The following is a 16,516-nucleotide window of genomic DNA, read 5'->3' as shown; positions in this document are numbered from 1 at the left end:
TATTTGTGTACGTCTTTTTTTATACACATCGTGTTTTTTTATATATAAATTACATTTGGTGTCCGGAGTATGTTACTATGAAGTTTTTTTTTTTACGAAATCCGACATTCGCTTTAGGGTTGCCATTACTTACATTTGAGATAGAAACGGCTCTAATGATTGGTTTACCTGTAACGCTTACGTCATGTCGAGAGATATTTTTTTTCAATTGTAAATCGTTGCTTTTAATTTTCGGGTTGTATATTCACAAAATCACGCATATTCACGCATTGGTCCATCTATCTCTTCACTTGTAATGCATGAGTGTGGTTCTTAGAAATTTCATTTTTTTTCATCCCTGTAGCAATTATGTAGAGATTAAACAGTTGTAATCGGCTAACTAAATGGATTTTCCAAAATGGAATTTACTTCGAAGAAATTAATTCCATGATATTAAGCAATTAATTCTGTACAAGCACACAATCTATATGCACATTATGTACTGCCTATGCTTTTACAAGAAAAATATAATACAATAAAGTGACAACGATAAAACTCATTGCATTATCGACCTTGATGCTTTGTGTTACGGTCTACATAATTAACATTGTTTTTGTGTAATAGCTCGTTAGTTATCCCGTATGTATGTATGCATGTAAAATACTGTAGCGGCGATTTTCACACGTTTTCATGTTTGTTTTTTTATTGATTCGCTCACGCCTATTGGGCTGTAAGAAGTGCCTAAAAAAAAAATATTTATTTATTTACTGTTCTCTTTCATCATCTCTTTCCATGGATTGTGTTGTTTCGCATAACACGCCGTTTAGTATTTTACTAATCACTCAGCACCAATTTCATGACATTGTCTCAAAGTATCACAATAACGTCAGTTCTATCTGGATGTCTTTGAGCTCCAACATTCAAACCAGGCTATAGTTTAATTGGTGGAATGCGCTCGGTTTTACGATGAGTGGTATTCAAACGAGTAAAAACGGTGTATGTGATATTTTTTAATCGACGTTCCACCGGTTAAGTGATTCGGGTCAGTTTGAGTATTGTCTGATGAGTGTCGCGCGACGCAGGTTCGCTGTGGCGCTACATACGCGCTTCGATGTCGCTGAGCGGATACATGCCCCCGTTGTGCGACCCGGTAGACGGCCACCTCCTATTGGACGGCGGTTACGTCAACAACCTGCCAGGTAAACCAATCAGAGGGCGCGGGACTATGCGTGCGTGCGCGTAGGCTGAGTGTAAATACGTCAAGACATAGCTTAGCTTTTAAATAGCGCATAGCTTCTTTTTGAGCTTATAATTTTGAAAAACCCTTAAAATATCGGAGCTATTTACACTCAGCTTCGAGTTCAAAGGTAAGTGATGGCGAACCGGTACCCTTCTGAACGACGGGCCCGGTTCAGGTATACTGTGGCGGCTCTGTCGCGCTTCGATGAGCATAGCCGGTATATTCCCGCCGATCTGCGACCCCATGGACGGACATTTACTGCTCGACGGGTGCTACGTCAACAATGTACCAGGTAGTGTATAGGGGTTTCTTTTGTTTGCTCATGTATTTACCTAACCCGATCCTGTGGGCCGAATGGTAAACAGTCGACGTCGCCCTAAACACGTCATTGCGTATCCTTCCGATCCATTAACTGTGCTTTTAGGTACCTCAAGCACCGGTCACCGTCCCTGCCAAAGTCGTCGCTTGCGACGAAGGGCTCGACGAGTAAATTAACCCATAGACACAGCCCACTGAGTTTCTCACCGGATCTTCTCAGTGGGTCGCGTTTCCGATCCGGTGGTAGATTCTACGAAGCACTGCTCTTGCTAGGGCCAGTGTTAGCAACACCTTCGGTTTGAACCCCGAGACCTCACCTACACCCTAGGGGGAAGCTGAAATAGCCTCTCAAGGCCATTAGCATAGGTAGGAAAAAAAATTACCTTGAAAACTTACTTGTCTTTGAGCATAGACGTCTCACAAATTCATTGGTGTCAAGGGTTACCAGAAATCTTATAGACACCCTAGTGTAAGTCCCGCCGCACACTATCGGGTCAATGTCTTAATTGCATTATCCTTCAAACTGGAACGTTCGCTTGATTTGTGGATGACGTAATCTGGTATCGTTTAAAAAAGTTTGTCATGTTCTTTAGGGTTATTTGTGGATGGACCGTTGATTCGTATACCTGAAGAAATATTTGAATAGCCCGCTAAATGTTCCTATGTAGATCTTTATTGATTATGAAAGATTTTGAATCCCGGTGACGCTCCGTCGGAACTATCGTGAACTTTATGTAGAATACATAAGGTACATTTTACAATTTGTTCTGACAGCTACGTACACATATTTAGAAAAGAAAACTATGTACTAGCCAAATCGGTTGAGCGGTTCTCGTGTTATGCTTCGTCATATTTTTGGAAATTGGTATATACAATTCAAGGATTAGACAAGGAATATTCAATAAAATTGTTGGAATACGTGTTGTGACGATTATACTATTTTTGATATTCAGCTGACGTTATGAGGTCTTTGGGAGCGAAACACATATTGGCCATCGACGTTGGATCTCAAGATGATACAGATCTAACGAACTACGGAGACGACTTGTCGGGCTGGTGGTTGCTCTGGAAAAGGTGCAGTATTAAACTTTAGGATCATTTGTTTTATGACCACTGAAAATTTAATAGGATATGGTAATGGGGTATTGTGAATTGACATGGATAGGTACCACCACCATATTTATGTGTATCACTAATGGGTTCCGGTTCGATGTGTCTGCCGTTAAATAATACAATTGAGACTTCGACCTCATGTCTCAAGACGGGTCATGTTGGGGGTGACATGTCGCGGGCGGGGTGCCAGATGTGCCTTGAGATAGTTCTGTTGTTTATTATATAATGCCAACGGTATTGTTTTCTTGTTTTTTAATTGTCATGACTTGGCCATACGGGCAGTTGCATGTCTTACTCCAGTCCTCTTTGAGAATTGTAGACCGTGATGAATCAAAGAGGTTCGAGCTGGAATATACTAATTAGAAGACTAACTCACGTATGGGATATACATACATGCACACCGTGGTACTGGACTTCCAACTCTCAATTTTATGGTACTGTAATATCCTTTAAAATCAGTGTGCTTGGTGCGAGTTTTTAACGTTCTCGATAGCGTAAAAGTTAACTCGATATTTGAATTTTTATTTTTGCGGTAGGCAGCGGCTTGGCTCTGCTCCTGGCATTGCTGAAGTCCATGGGCGTCGGTAACTACTTACCATCAGGTGGGCCGTACGCTCGTCTGCCTACAAAGGCAATAAAAAAAAGAATGCAGTTGGAACAGCGCCCCTAGCGGCAAACGTAGGTAAACGTTCCAGCTCCATACAAATTTGAGTTAACTTTTACGCTATCGAGAACGTTAAAAACTCGCACTAAGCACACTGGGCATATCGCCTTTTCGCATTAAAAGTGTACAATTTCCAAAAATATTCGAAATTGAGTTAATATGCGGAATCATTTGGTATCACCAGTATTTTTCTCATAAATACTGTCAAAAGAGCGTAGTTTAGTCTTAGTTTTATTTTTAAGTTTTTTTTTTAGTTTACCTATGTTTTGACTACTATTAACAAAATTAATACATAATTTTTGTCTTACTTTAAAAGACAGACAATGTAACTGGTAAAAAATAAATAATAAATGTTGCAAAGGTGATTAATATTAAAAATATTACATGTTAAACCTTTGAAACACTCTCCTGTAAAATTAATAAGTTTTGAGATTATACAGTTTTAATGCGAGAAGACGATAAGTAGACTTTGTGGCAGACATAAATATGATTAATTTGATTTCGATATCGACACTTTTGTCAACAGATGGAACCCGTTCACGACGCCGGTCAAAGTTCCCAATCTTCCCGACATACAGAGTCGATTGGCTTACGTGTCTTGCAACAGACAGTTGGAGGTGAGCTTAAAATTCGCCACAAAAAAAAAGATCATAAATCAACTAATTAAATTAATTTTGCTAGAAATGAAAAGCTGGTAGGACTTCTTGTGAGTCCGCACGGTTAGGTACCACAACCCTGCCTGTTTCTGTTATTGCGGGCATTCGTTGTACTATTGTTAAAACTGAGACCTTAGGACTCATGTCTCAATGTGGGTGGCGGCACTTACGTTGTAGATGTCTATGGGCTCCAGTAACCACTTAACACCAGGTGGGCCGTGAGCTCGTCCACCCATTTAAGCAATAAGAAAAAAAAAAACGTTTAGAAACGACATTGTTGAAACATTCAGTCTGATGGCCGAAGTCAATTATCAATAGGTAAATAACAAAAAGAGACGCCTGTTAATGGACGGAGTGGGAGTGCGAAAGAGATAATAAGATTCTCGCACTACGCATACACATTTAAGATTTGTCAATTGTTAAGTCATACTATTCTTCCCCAAAAATATCTTTTTGTTTTTATATTTGCTCTTATATATAATATATACCTTAGACTCGTCTTTTTTATATTAAATTGTTCTTATTATATGTGAACACATAGGCAGAGATTTCAATAGTAGGCCACAAATCATCGCCAACCTAAGCTTAAAAATAAACAACAACATTTATATGAACTCACAATCCGGTACTGGCTTTTCCTTGTGAACATTCGATGCGGACACCTCACGTGGTGGTGCTGGCTGACCCAGGTGCGCCAACCCAACCCAATTTTACCATAATGTGTATCAAAATATCAGGAAGTGAAGAAATCGGATTACTGCGAATACATCCGTCCCCCGATCGACGCGTACAAGACGCTGCAGTTCGGCTCGTTCGACGAGATACGCGAGGTCGGCTACCGGCACGGCGCCGCCTACTTCGAGGGGCAGCGGCGCGGCGGGGGCGGGGGGGTCAGCGGGGCCGCCGCCTCCGACCGCAAGGGACCCGAGCAGCAACCGGCGCTCACCGAGTAACTACCGACATACTATACTCACCTTGCATTAGACACATCTAGCTCTAACACTAGGAGTACTGGTGGAGGACCTCTTGCGAGTCCGCACGGGTAGGTACCACCTGTCGTGAAGCAGTAATGCGTTTCGGTTTGAAGGGCGGGGCAGCCGTTGTAACTATACTGAGACCTTAGAATTTATATCATCTTAAGGTGGGTGGCGCATTTACGTTGAAGATGTGTATGGGCTCCGGTAACCACTTAACACCAGGTGGGCTGTGAGCTAGTCCACCCATCTACGAAATAAATAAAAAAGAGTAGGGACCCCGGTAACTGTACTCGTCGAACTCTGCAGACTTCTTTTTTTTTAAGGAATTTTATGACCTGATAACTATGACCTTTAAGTTATGTCATGTCATGATAATTAATTTGAGACATTAATCAACTGGGATGAAATGAAATGAAATGAGATGATATGAAATGGGATGAAATATAATCTCAGTAAAATGGTGGTCATTCACGGAGATTTCTTCAGTGTACTTATTGGAGAATCCCGGGAAGTTACGTTCAGCGGCTTTGTTTAATTTTCCCATATTTGTGCACTTTCACGGGTGTTAAACTGTTAATGAACCACCGTTATTACACATTTCAACCCGAGGAAGCACTAAATAGACAAAATAAAACAATTAATAAAATTAATAAAAATCGCATCTCTAATTAATAAAAATCGATAATAATCGCATCTAATCGATATCCACAGTTATACGTTCACGGACTTAGCTCAGATGGTGTGCTCGGTCCGCACCGGTCGCGACGCCGACAACGATTCCTCCTCGTCTTCAGACTACGAGGAGGATCAGAGGCACTTCGAGGGGTACGCCAGCGAGCCCAGCGCTGGGATACTGGAGGTGAGGAATCTCAAAATTATAATTGCTAGGATTTTTCTATAGTCTCTGCACAGTAACGAGATTAGGATTGGTGTGTTTTTAATGACGGTCGTTAATTAGTTGTATTAATAGCTTTTTAATAAAACGAGTATCGGTAACGGGGATCCAAACACGGGTGCTGTGTAAAATATGCAAAAAAAAATTACAGCAATACTCTTGATAATATTTAATGTGTCAGGAAATGATTAAGCACTACCACTTGACCTTTAACTTTTTAACGTTAGGCAGAGGCTTGGCTCTGCCACTGGCATTATTTACGTATATGAACGACGGTAACCACTCACCATCAGGTTAGCCGTATGCTCGCCTGTCTACAAGGGTAATAAAAAATAAAAAATAAAACTTGGTAGTTTATTTTCGAACACCCTGTATATTATCATTGTGAAGAAAATATATGATTAGAAAAAAAACTTAGAGTAAATTTGTGTCATATACATATTTAGTTTCTTAGTGCAGAGTCCAAAAAAGATATATAGAATTAGATGTGAAATGTTTGTACGTTGTAAATATTGCGTCGAATTTATGAACCTTCATGCCCCGATCGTATCTCGATAAGTTTAAAATCCGTTTTTTTCTTTTTTAAATACGAATTTGTGTGTATTGGTTATAATTTGTGCTATAGAAATATTACACCCTTTTTTAATATTTTTATTTTTTATTTTTTTGGCTTGTCAACTAGTCTTTTAAGCCAAATATTATCCACAAAGTGGACTTAATTTTTAGATGTCACTGATTCATAAGACATTGGGATTTTTCTAATTTTAAATTATCAAATTTGACTAGTTCTTTGACTATTTCACTAGATAATAATATCTTGATAATATCGAGCAGTTTTCTGAAATTTTCATTTAAAAAAATTACTCTAATTTGTGTTCCTATAAAATCGATATTGTAAATTGATACCGGTGACCATTGGTACAAAATAAGTCCTATAGGGGTGTGCAAACTGCAATAGTAGAAACGTCAATTAATTATATAATAATTTATATAAACTGTTGTCTATTGGCTCTGGTCAAAATCTTCTTTTATTACTTAAAAGAGTATATTTCTTTGTTTGTTAAATTTTGTTATATTTACCTTACATTTTTTTCACCTTCAGTGATGTCGGTTAAAAAGTCATGGTCTTCGAACCTGAAGAAATACAATAAATAATAAAATTATTAAATAAAACTGTTCATACAATTTAGCTCCTCGCGTTCTCGACAAAAACATCCTTATCTACACTCTATACTAATATATAAATCTATAGTGGTTATTACGGATGTTCCGTTATAACTACTGAACCATGCATCCGATTGACTTGAAACTTGGTATCCATGTAGAAAATACATGTACTTAATGGATAGGCTAATATTTATATGAGTGTTGGACTCCCTAATAATAATGACAATAAATAATAATGTTAATTTTAAATGCCCGGCGAAGCGGGCGAGTACGGCTAGTAGTTTATATATAATATTATAAAGAGGAAAGATTTTTTTGTTTGTTTGTTTCGAATAGGCTCCGAAACTACTGGACCGATTTGAAAAATTCTTTTTCCATTAGAAGCCGACATTGTCCCTGATGAACATAGACTACTTTTTTTTTTTTTTTTTATTTTTTTTTTTTGGTTTCATGTGTGTTTTAATGTTTCCGAAGCGAAGCGAGGGCGGGTCGCTAGTAGCTTATATTTTTGTGATGATACGTTCTCACTGTGAGCGATTTCACTGCAGATGTCTTCAAGCATTGAGGACGCGGCCGCCTGGATAAGTGACACCGAATTGGTGGGCAAATATTGAGCTACGCACTTTATTTAAGCAACGGTTTAGATTATTTTTTTTATATATTTTTTTTGTTTTTTGTTTTAACGCAGCTACGCACAAGTGTATCTACATCTCGGTGGCTTTGGTAGGCGGTTCATTTATACATTTCATGATTGATGATTTAAACAAGAGTTCCATAAATGCTGTAAGGTTTCAATGATTCCATAGACCATAAAGTCGGACTTCGTTTAGGGAATGTCACTTTTGTCTTTTTGAAATCATTCTCTTCCGTGTACGTACTTAAATACAATTTTTGAAAGCTGTCAAAAGTGACCAATGTCAACTGTACTGCTGGGTTCTCTTAAACGTCATTGTGTGATGAATATATTTTAGAGCTCTGATTTATAGAGAAATTGGAAGATCCTAACGACGGACGATAATGAAATTTTTTTTAATATCGTCTTCACTATTTGAGCTCCGGTCACCGTTCTCATCGAACCCGTCGCTTGCGACGAAGGGCTCGACGAGTAAATTAACCCTTAGACACAGCCCACTGAGTTTCTCGCCGGATCTTCTCAGTGGGTCGCGTTTCCGATCCGGTGGTAGATTCTGCGAAGCACGGCTCTTGCTAGGGTTCGTGTTAGCAACGTGGTCAGGTTTGAGCCCCGTGAGCTCACCTACTAGTTAAGGTTACGCTGAAATACCCTCTCAAGGCTCTCAGCTTAGGTAAAAAAAAAAGTTGAGCTACTCCTGAAATATATTCCTGAACATTCCATACGTTTAACGATTAGATCTACTCTTATGGTATTTACTTAGCTTTTAGCGACTCGAAATAATATGAGCTTACTGACTCGGTAGCGCATTAGTTAGCGGCTCCGAATGTGGCGCCGAGGGTCATGGGTTCGATTCCCGCATTGGGCAAACGTTCGTGTAATAAGCAAGTTTGATTGCTCTTTGTCCTGGGCGTTTATTATCTATGTATTTGTTTATTTAAACGTATATAAGTATTTATGTCAGGTTCTGGTACCCATTACACAGATAATCCTAATTTGGGGCCGGATGACCGTGCGTGATTTGTTCTCAGTTACTTATTTTTTCTCCTACCTACGCCGAAAGTTCGGTTTTCCTCCCTGGGTACAAGTGCGCATGCGCATTAGTGTCTACGTCTGCTCTCACGCACCTAAAATTCTCCGCCATTGTTGTGCTCGGGTAATTTGCAATATTGTGTTTAGTGTAAAAGTGAAATAAACAAAATGCAATAAAATTTAATACTGAACTATTAAACAAAGATGAGTTCATCAGACAGTTCTTATTCAATTAGTAGTAGTTTATTTAAAAATTAAAAAACAGTTAAATTGTTTTTTTACGAGTATGGGGGGAGTCGGCTCCCCCTACCCCCTACCCCCTGCCAGGGCTTCGCCCCTGGACCCCGGCCCGATCTCCACGACCTTTCGGCCTGGTAGGAGAAAAAATAGTATGTGCACTGCGGGAGGAAATGTCCTACTTTTCTCCCTTGGTGCACAATGTACTATGATATTTTAATGTAATGTCGGAGATAGTATAATGACAATAGAAACACAAAATTACACCGCAAAATTTAGTTTTAATTATGAATCCACACTCTTGTTTAAATTTTCATTCCTCGTTTGTTTTAAAATGTCTAAGCACCGAACATCATACTTCGTCTTGGAACCAAAGATCATTAGTTATTTAAACGTAAATCATTCTGAGAGAACTTCTCGTGCATGAAAAGAAAAAACAAACACAAATTCGCTTCTATCCGCCTGATGCCTAATTTTTTAAACACATTTTCAGCGTAGTATTATAATCTTTACATAAAATTCTCGTTTGTAAATAAATAACGCTTTTATTAATAATCATAAATAAGTATACGTATCATCGGTATATTGCTTATAATTTAGTACAGAATAGGCTTAATTAGGTATTTGACACCTATAAAATAATAAATATAACTTGTTTAATAAATTCAGAATAATTGGTAGTTTTGTTAAATTAAAAGCTCTAATAAAGCGTAATTGTCACAATATGTTGTGTCCTAATATATTGTTATTGTAATTGTAAAATGTTTTCGGGCTGCGTCACTTAATTTAAGGCGCGTTTTTTCTAATTTTTTTTATTTCAATTCCAGGAGGGTATAAGGGCCCGACGCGTGGGAGGGTCCCTCTCGCTGTCGGAGGACGAGGTCGACTCGGAGGCGGAGGTGTACGATCCGCTGAACAAGCGCGGCTCGAGCAGATGAGATCGGACCCTGCACGACTTGTGCAAGGCCCTGTACGAATACGCGCAGTACAGTGACGAATAATGACCCTGAGTTGCCCTTTCGAACTCGAAATACGAACAATCGATAGTTCTTCTATATTTTTTGGCTCCGGCACGGTTCGTGCATTAGCCAGCGTCAAGTAATAAGATTTTTATAATTCACCGTTTTAATTATGTACAGTTTACGAATAATAATAAAACGAAGGAAACCCAAATTAATTAACTGAGATGAAATTAAATGAAATGATGCAAGGATGAAATATAATCTCAGTAAAATGGTGGTTATTTACTGAGACTTTTTCAGTGGACTTTTTGGAGGATCCCGAGAAGCTACGTTCAGCGACATTGTTTCATTTTCCCATATTTATGTACTTTCACAGATATTAAACAGTTGATAAACCACCGTTATTAGACATTTAAACCGAAAGAAACACTAAATAGACAAAATAAAACAATTCACACAACTTCGCTCTTTGCGTTCCCGCCAAAAAGTCCAATCGATAGTTGTGTATGACTTTGAGATCGCCTTTTGGGCTCGAATGTACTTTTTGTAGTTCGTAATTGAACTAATAACTCGTAGTCATTATAATATAACTTTTCTCTTGACGTTATTATCGCTTTTGAGATATTAAGTAGATAATTTATAAGACTTGGCTCAAAGGTATAGTTACCGAGCCATACAAAAAAAAAAGTTGTAATATTTCATTAAATTTCAAACGTTTAAAGTTTATCCGGTCTCTAAGTTTTGATCTTGAACTTCAAGACGACTTTGACAATTCTAATTTTCGAATCGAAATGAAAATTTTAGGTGCTTATAGCTTAAACGAGTTTTTTTATGCGTTTTTGTAAAGTGTACAAAATTTTATTTGGCATAAACTTAGTCTAGAGGTTATTCGTGCAAATTTTGTATAGAATTGATTATTTGATTATTTAGAATAATTAATAAATCCGAAATAATAATTTCTTTCGAACTGTTTGTGCGTACGAATGATGTATATCTTAATATAATCTTCGTTTTTTTTGCGGCTCGTACACGTAATTTCGCGTTTATTATTTTTATTTCTCACGATTTCCTACGTTTTTGAACATTACAGTTATCTGCTGTTGATTGTCTTGTAAAATATGTAGTTTATTGTAAGTATTTTTTTAATCGATCAATACACGTGTTGATTAAGAAAAGAATGAATGGAACGAATGATTAATACAGATAATGTAATTTTATCATGGACATTAAAGGATTTATTTTGCATTTCAAATAAATCCCTTAATGAGTGTTTGATAGTCAATAGGTGTTTTGAAAGCGGCATAGGCAGCTGTGCCTTTAGTAGTACAACGGCAAAAGTTATCGTCACGTGAGCCGTACGCTTAGAAAGCAATACAAAGAAAAATCTGAGTAAATTCGATACGAGATTTCGACGGACATCATCTTAAGATTGTTTTATTTATTTTCAGTTAATTGAGAAAATTATATGTTTGGATTAATAAATCTGAAATTAACTGTTAAATTAATGTTAATCTCGCGTCGTGGTAATTAGCATAGCTACATTTATTTTTAAGTATAACTAAGTATCGATAATTTACTAGAAAACAAGGTTCGGTAAAAAAAAAAACATTTACCGGAGATACAACGATTTGAAATACGTCATGGGGTCAATATGACCCAGAACGCACGGACAGACCGTCTGCACTCGAAGGGTTAAGCTGCTTTCAGACTACGCTATAATATAATAGTATATAGCTCATAGCACAACAATATCGCGCACCATACATTGTTATGGACACGATCACACTGTACAGTACTATATATTATTGGATAAGTATACGCTGCTATACTATATAGCACTATAGCATAGAGTAGTCTGAAAGCAGCTTTAGACTGGTTTCTGTCGCGTTCATATACACGCCCAGATCACGTCATTTTTTTGTACACATTGAAAGGCAAGCACAATGTTAGCGATTCTCTCAGCTTGAGCCCTTTTTTAGGATTGAGGGCTTACTGGTGGCCCAGAAGCCTTTCCGGTTTCACAAAGACAGGTGGACGAGCAAGGGCTCAGCCAGGAGGGCCGGGATTTGCTAACAGCTACCCGAGCGCCTCCAAGGGAGACCTAACATCGCAAGAGTAGCTGCTTCGCTGAATCTACCACCGGATCGCGACTCACTGATAAGGTCCGGCTAGAACAGGGATGTATCTAGGGTTAGTTCGCTCGTCGAAGTCTTCGTCCAAATCGACGAGGTGGACGAGGACGGTGACCAGTGCTTGAGGGTTCTAAAAGCATCGAAAGTCGATCCGGGGATCCGAAAAGTCATGTTTTTGGGTGACGGCGGCTTTGCTTTGTCCCGTCACTTGGATCGGACATGGTCCTCAGTAGCAGTGCTCCTGATATCGATCTGTAAATCAATTTTCGTCACAATGACCACGAGCAAATCGAAACATATTTCCCCTGTTAGTAAATTTTACTATTCGATTCCCAATACATATTCAGGAAATTGTCCTGTTAAAATCGTAATGTCACATCTCCCTCGCAAGAAATTAAAGACGAAACCCTTTAGCTATCGGTGATAAGTTATGTATTTATAGAAATGGAAGCTAATTACAGCTGGATGTATCGAGAGATATCTCGACAAGCTCAATTAGAATAATTCAGTGATGATTCAGAATGCTTGTTGTCTCTGTCTCGCATGTCGTCGCAGCTAGCGAGTAACGTCGACAGGTATAGTTTTGATATATAGTATTAAGTAGGAGTAATTAGCGTTTTAAATATTTTTGTTTATCGTAAAAACAAAGTAGGCGTAGGTACTCAAAATAAAAGACATTATTTTATGTTCGAATAAAACAGTTCTTTTTTAATTAATCGTACGCGAATTCAGTTTTAATTTTTTAGTATATAAAGTCCAAAGTTTACTGTGATTAAATTCTTAGTCTTTATATTTGTTTAATCAGGCTTATTATTGATTTGGCTTAAATTCAAGACAGTACTATTTAGTTTTGTGTATAGTTTTAGATTTTTTTTAAAAAAGTTTGCATTAAAAATGTGTTTGTTAAATAAAAATATGTTATAGTGATAGAAAAGTAGTACTAAAAAAAACTCGAGTTAATTTGAGAAAAAAGAACAAAGCTTGCAACGGGTATTAGTTAATTAAAGATTGGCAAATTCTGAAAGATCTTTTTAATACTGAAATTTACAATTAATTCTACACATAAAGTCTATACCGTTATGATTAGAACGTTCAAATTGTTCTAATGTCTCTAGAATTATAATCATTGGATCTACAAACAAACAAAAACAAACAACACAGGATAAAACTTAAATGTCCCTACATGTAACTAAGAGGCTTTGTAGTACTTGATACTACAGTATTTATTAGTGATTTTAAGCTATTGCATACCTTTATGTCGGGTTTTGAGCGCGGCGACCGAATCAAGAAATTCCGTAACGAAAATAAAACCTAACACCCCCACTCCGCCTACCATGTAACTCCGGTTCAACACATTCACACGTTGCGCTTGTGTAGTATTTGTGAATAAGTGCGCAGCGTGACGTCGCGCTGCGTGCGCATCATGAAAAGTCTGCTCATGTCACTCTCGCGCGGTCTGTCTACCTTACGAGTGTGAAGGGGACAGTTAATATTTTGCTTTTGTTAATGTTTATAAATATAGCGTGGTTTTATTTTATTATTGTTTTAATATTAAATTATTATTGTCCAATTATAATTGCATAAGTTGATAAAAAATGCTATGCAATAGCTTTACCGCGGCAGTCCCCGAGTGCCACACGTGTTTTTTTTTTTAATGTAATAGCTCCGACTGAAGATAATTTCGTCTTCTACCGGTCTAGCGAACTTCGTTTCGTAATCATGGTTCGTACTAAAATTACATATGCCAGCGTGTTTGCTGATTTATCCGTTCATGTGGCCACGGAGCAATGAAGCGACAATCGCTTTGCGTTGAGGCAGCTTGAGGGCTTTGATTAAGCCGAACTATGTTTTTGTGTTTGAAACCGCAATTCACTTTAAACAAAGAATCCATCGAATTGCCATGGTGTTTGAACGTTTAAATACCCCAATAAAACAATGTAGCATGGAATGTTAAGTGAAAAGTGTGAGTTTTTAATGCAAAACAGACTAGGTATTAATGAGGCTATGGTTTATACCCAGTTATATATACAGTATGTGGTTTTTTGTGAAGGGTTTATTAAAATTACAAATCATAAAAAAATGCATTCGCATGTAAAAGCTAAACAAATTACTACAGATTGTTATTAAAAACGCATTATGTTAAAATTGTTTATTAAAATGACGCTTTTCTGAAGAAGTAAAAAGGTTTTTTGTCAGAAGGCTCTATTCAAAATTATCAGTTTGTGAAGCGTTACACTTGTGATATGAATTTTATAGCAGCATAAAATGTTGGTGCCATTTTAGCTTTTAAGGTACTAAATTAACCCTTAAAGAGAAAAGAAAAAAATTAAAAGAAAGAAAAGAAAAAGAATTATTCCACTAGAAAAAATAACGCACGTTTGTATCAAATGCAATATTGTGTTTTATTTTTTGTAATAACTACTACTTAATACTTAAATTTGTTTCTAGGTAGCCAGTGGTAGTTATAACTATTTTAAAAAGAAAAACTTAAATATTTAACGTAGTAAAGATTGCTTTAAATCTTATTCATAATAGTAACATTTGAAGGGTTAGTTTTAGGTTAATTTTTTTTGCCAAATATATTTGTTAATTTTACAAACCGCCAACTATGCTTGTACTTCCAATTCTAAATGCGTATCTATCTCTGCGTACCTAGTTAATCATTTTAATGTGATGTAACATTTATGATACCAAAAATAATAGAATTGTACATAAAATTAATGATCGAGTCTCGGAAAGCCAAACATCTAAAAGTGTTATCTTACGTATTATAATTATTTGCGTTCAGAGATTATTTCTCAGTGAACGACTGATTAATTAATTACATGTCTGTCGAGGCACAAGTCTCGTTTGAAAAACCAAATGTGTAGCTCAAAATAGAGTATTAAAATGCAATAAAATGCTTTAAAATAATGGTCTTTTATTTAGTAGTCTGTTACTTAACTAGTAGTAGTAACTTAGTAGTAGTTAGTTTTACTGGTGGTAGGACCTCTCGTGAGTCCGCGCGGGTGGGTACCACCGCCCTGCCTATTTCTGCCGTGAAACAGTATTGCGTTTTGGTTTGAACGGTGGGGTAGCCGTTGTAACTATACTTGAGACTTTATATCTCAAGGTGGGTGGCGCATTTTCGTTGTGGATATCTATGGGCTCCAGTAACCACTTAACACCAGGTGGGCTGTGAGCTCGTCCACCTAAGGAATAAAAAAAAACTTAACAACGGTTATGGACATGATCTATATGAGATTATAACTTAATATATTCCTGTTTTTTTATTGTCTTCATAAGCAGATAGACACAGTCTGATGGTGTTTGGTTACCGATCCCGCTAACTATCAAGACGCTTGTGCTAGACTTCGAGAAGATATCGAGACTACTTGCTGTTGATGCTAATACAAAAAAATAAAACGGGCCTTTAATTACAGGGATAAATGACGCGAATTAAGCGAAATGTCGCTTAAACCAAATAGCCTTTCATCCCTCGATATATTAAACAAATTTTGGGAAATGCTGAACGACGAAAGGAAGATCTTCCACCGAGCGGGTGATATTGCTCGGTAGACCGACGCGACGGTCCGAATGTTGTTGTTCGGAACTTGTATATATGCGCTTTATCTTGAAAATGTCGTAAGCGAGATTCAGGCATCTGTCAATTATCTTGCGTTGTATGATGGCTACCCGCCACAAAATTTTCATTGCAATTTTAAACTTCCGTAGTCACGTGTCGAACGTCAATTTACAATGACAGAGTCCCATTTCTTCTGTGGGTTTCCTGAATTGGGCAGCAGCGTGGAGTATATAGGTAGTAAAATATCGCCACCTCCAATGGTGGTGGTTTTAATGGTGGTAGTGCTAACTGTGGTTCCGCACGAGTCGTCATCCTATTTCCATCGCAAGCATATGTGCTGGTTTGAAGAATGGGACGGCTATTAATACAATATAATTTAGACATTGACCTTGACCTTTGACAAGTCCAAACGTGAACGGCTCCCTTCACTTTACAGTGTTAAAGGGCAGCGGCAATCAGTTACCACTGAACTGACCGTGGGTTGGCCTATTTGTGTAAAGTAATACAACTAAAAAGCTCGCGCATCTAATCCAATGAATACCAAAAAATACCATATTAGTCTTTTTCGATGGAGTGTGGTAGGAGTGGCGCAGGATAATACAGAAGAAATTTATTGGAGGAGGCCACGACCCTTAGCATTAAGGATTATCGACGTAAAGAGGAGGTTTGCTTGTCCAAAAACCAAAGTTTTTCCAGCTTCATCAAAATAGCGGGGCGAAATCAGGGGCTCAACTAGAAGAAGGTTTGCTAACTGAGCGTTCCCGGAGGAGGCTTAGAGCCCAAGGGCAGCTACTTTGCGAATGTCCATTTTACTCTGAGATCATTGGTAGCGATTTGTAAGACATAGTTCTAAAATTGCTAGACTACGGAACGTTCATCGAAAATTCTTGAATAACATTGGAGAAAAGCGAAGCTAAACAAAACTTTCAATGACAGTTGTTACGGTTT

At 37.6% G+C, this 16,516-nt stretch overlaps 1 protein-coding gene across 5 annotated transcripts in view; it reads left to right on the top strand.

Moving 5' to 3' along the window:
* The window catches only part of LOC101741635 (neuropathy target esterase sws), a 47,067-nt gene extending 32,151 nt beyond the window's left edge, over positions 1–14,916 (top strand). For 4 of the 5 annotated variants that reach the window (XM_062672402.1, XM_062672405.1, XM_062672404.1 and 1 more), the window contains 6 exons: positions 1,062–1,178; positions 2,491–2,611; positions 3,841–3,931; positions 4,708–4,919; positions 5,659–5,806; positions 9,737–14,916. In XM_062672402.1, the coding sequence (XP_062528386.1) occupies positions 1,062–1,178; positions 2,491–2,611; positions 3,841–3,931; positions 4,708–4,919; positions 5,659–5,806; positions 9,737–9,847 (800 nt within the window). In that variant the 3' untranslated portion in view covers positions 9,848–14,916. Of the gene's footprint in view, positions 1–1,061; positions 1,179–1,394; positions 1,512–2,490; positions 2,612–3,840; positions 3,932–4,707; positions 4,920–5,658; positions 5,807–9,736 lie in introns of all 5 variants that reach the window. The other variant, XM_062672401.1, reaches the window with a different exon arrangement.
* Positions 14,917–16,516: the final 1,600 nt, after the last annotated feature.

The sequence above is a fragment of the Bombyx mori genome, chromosome 15, assembly GCF_030269925.1.
Source record: "Bombyx mori chromosome 15, ASM3026992v2".
Lineage (NCBI taxonomy): Eukaryota > Metazoa > Arthropoda > Insecta > Lepidoptera > Bombycidae > Bombyx > Bombyx mori.
Note: the sequence above shows the minus strand (reverse complement) of the source record. Positions and strands in the feature narration are given on the sequence as shown.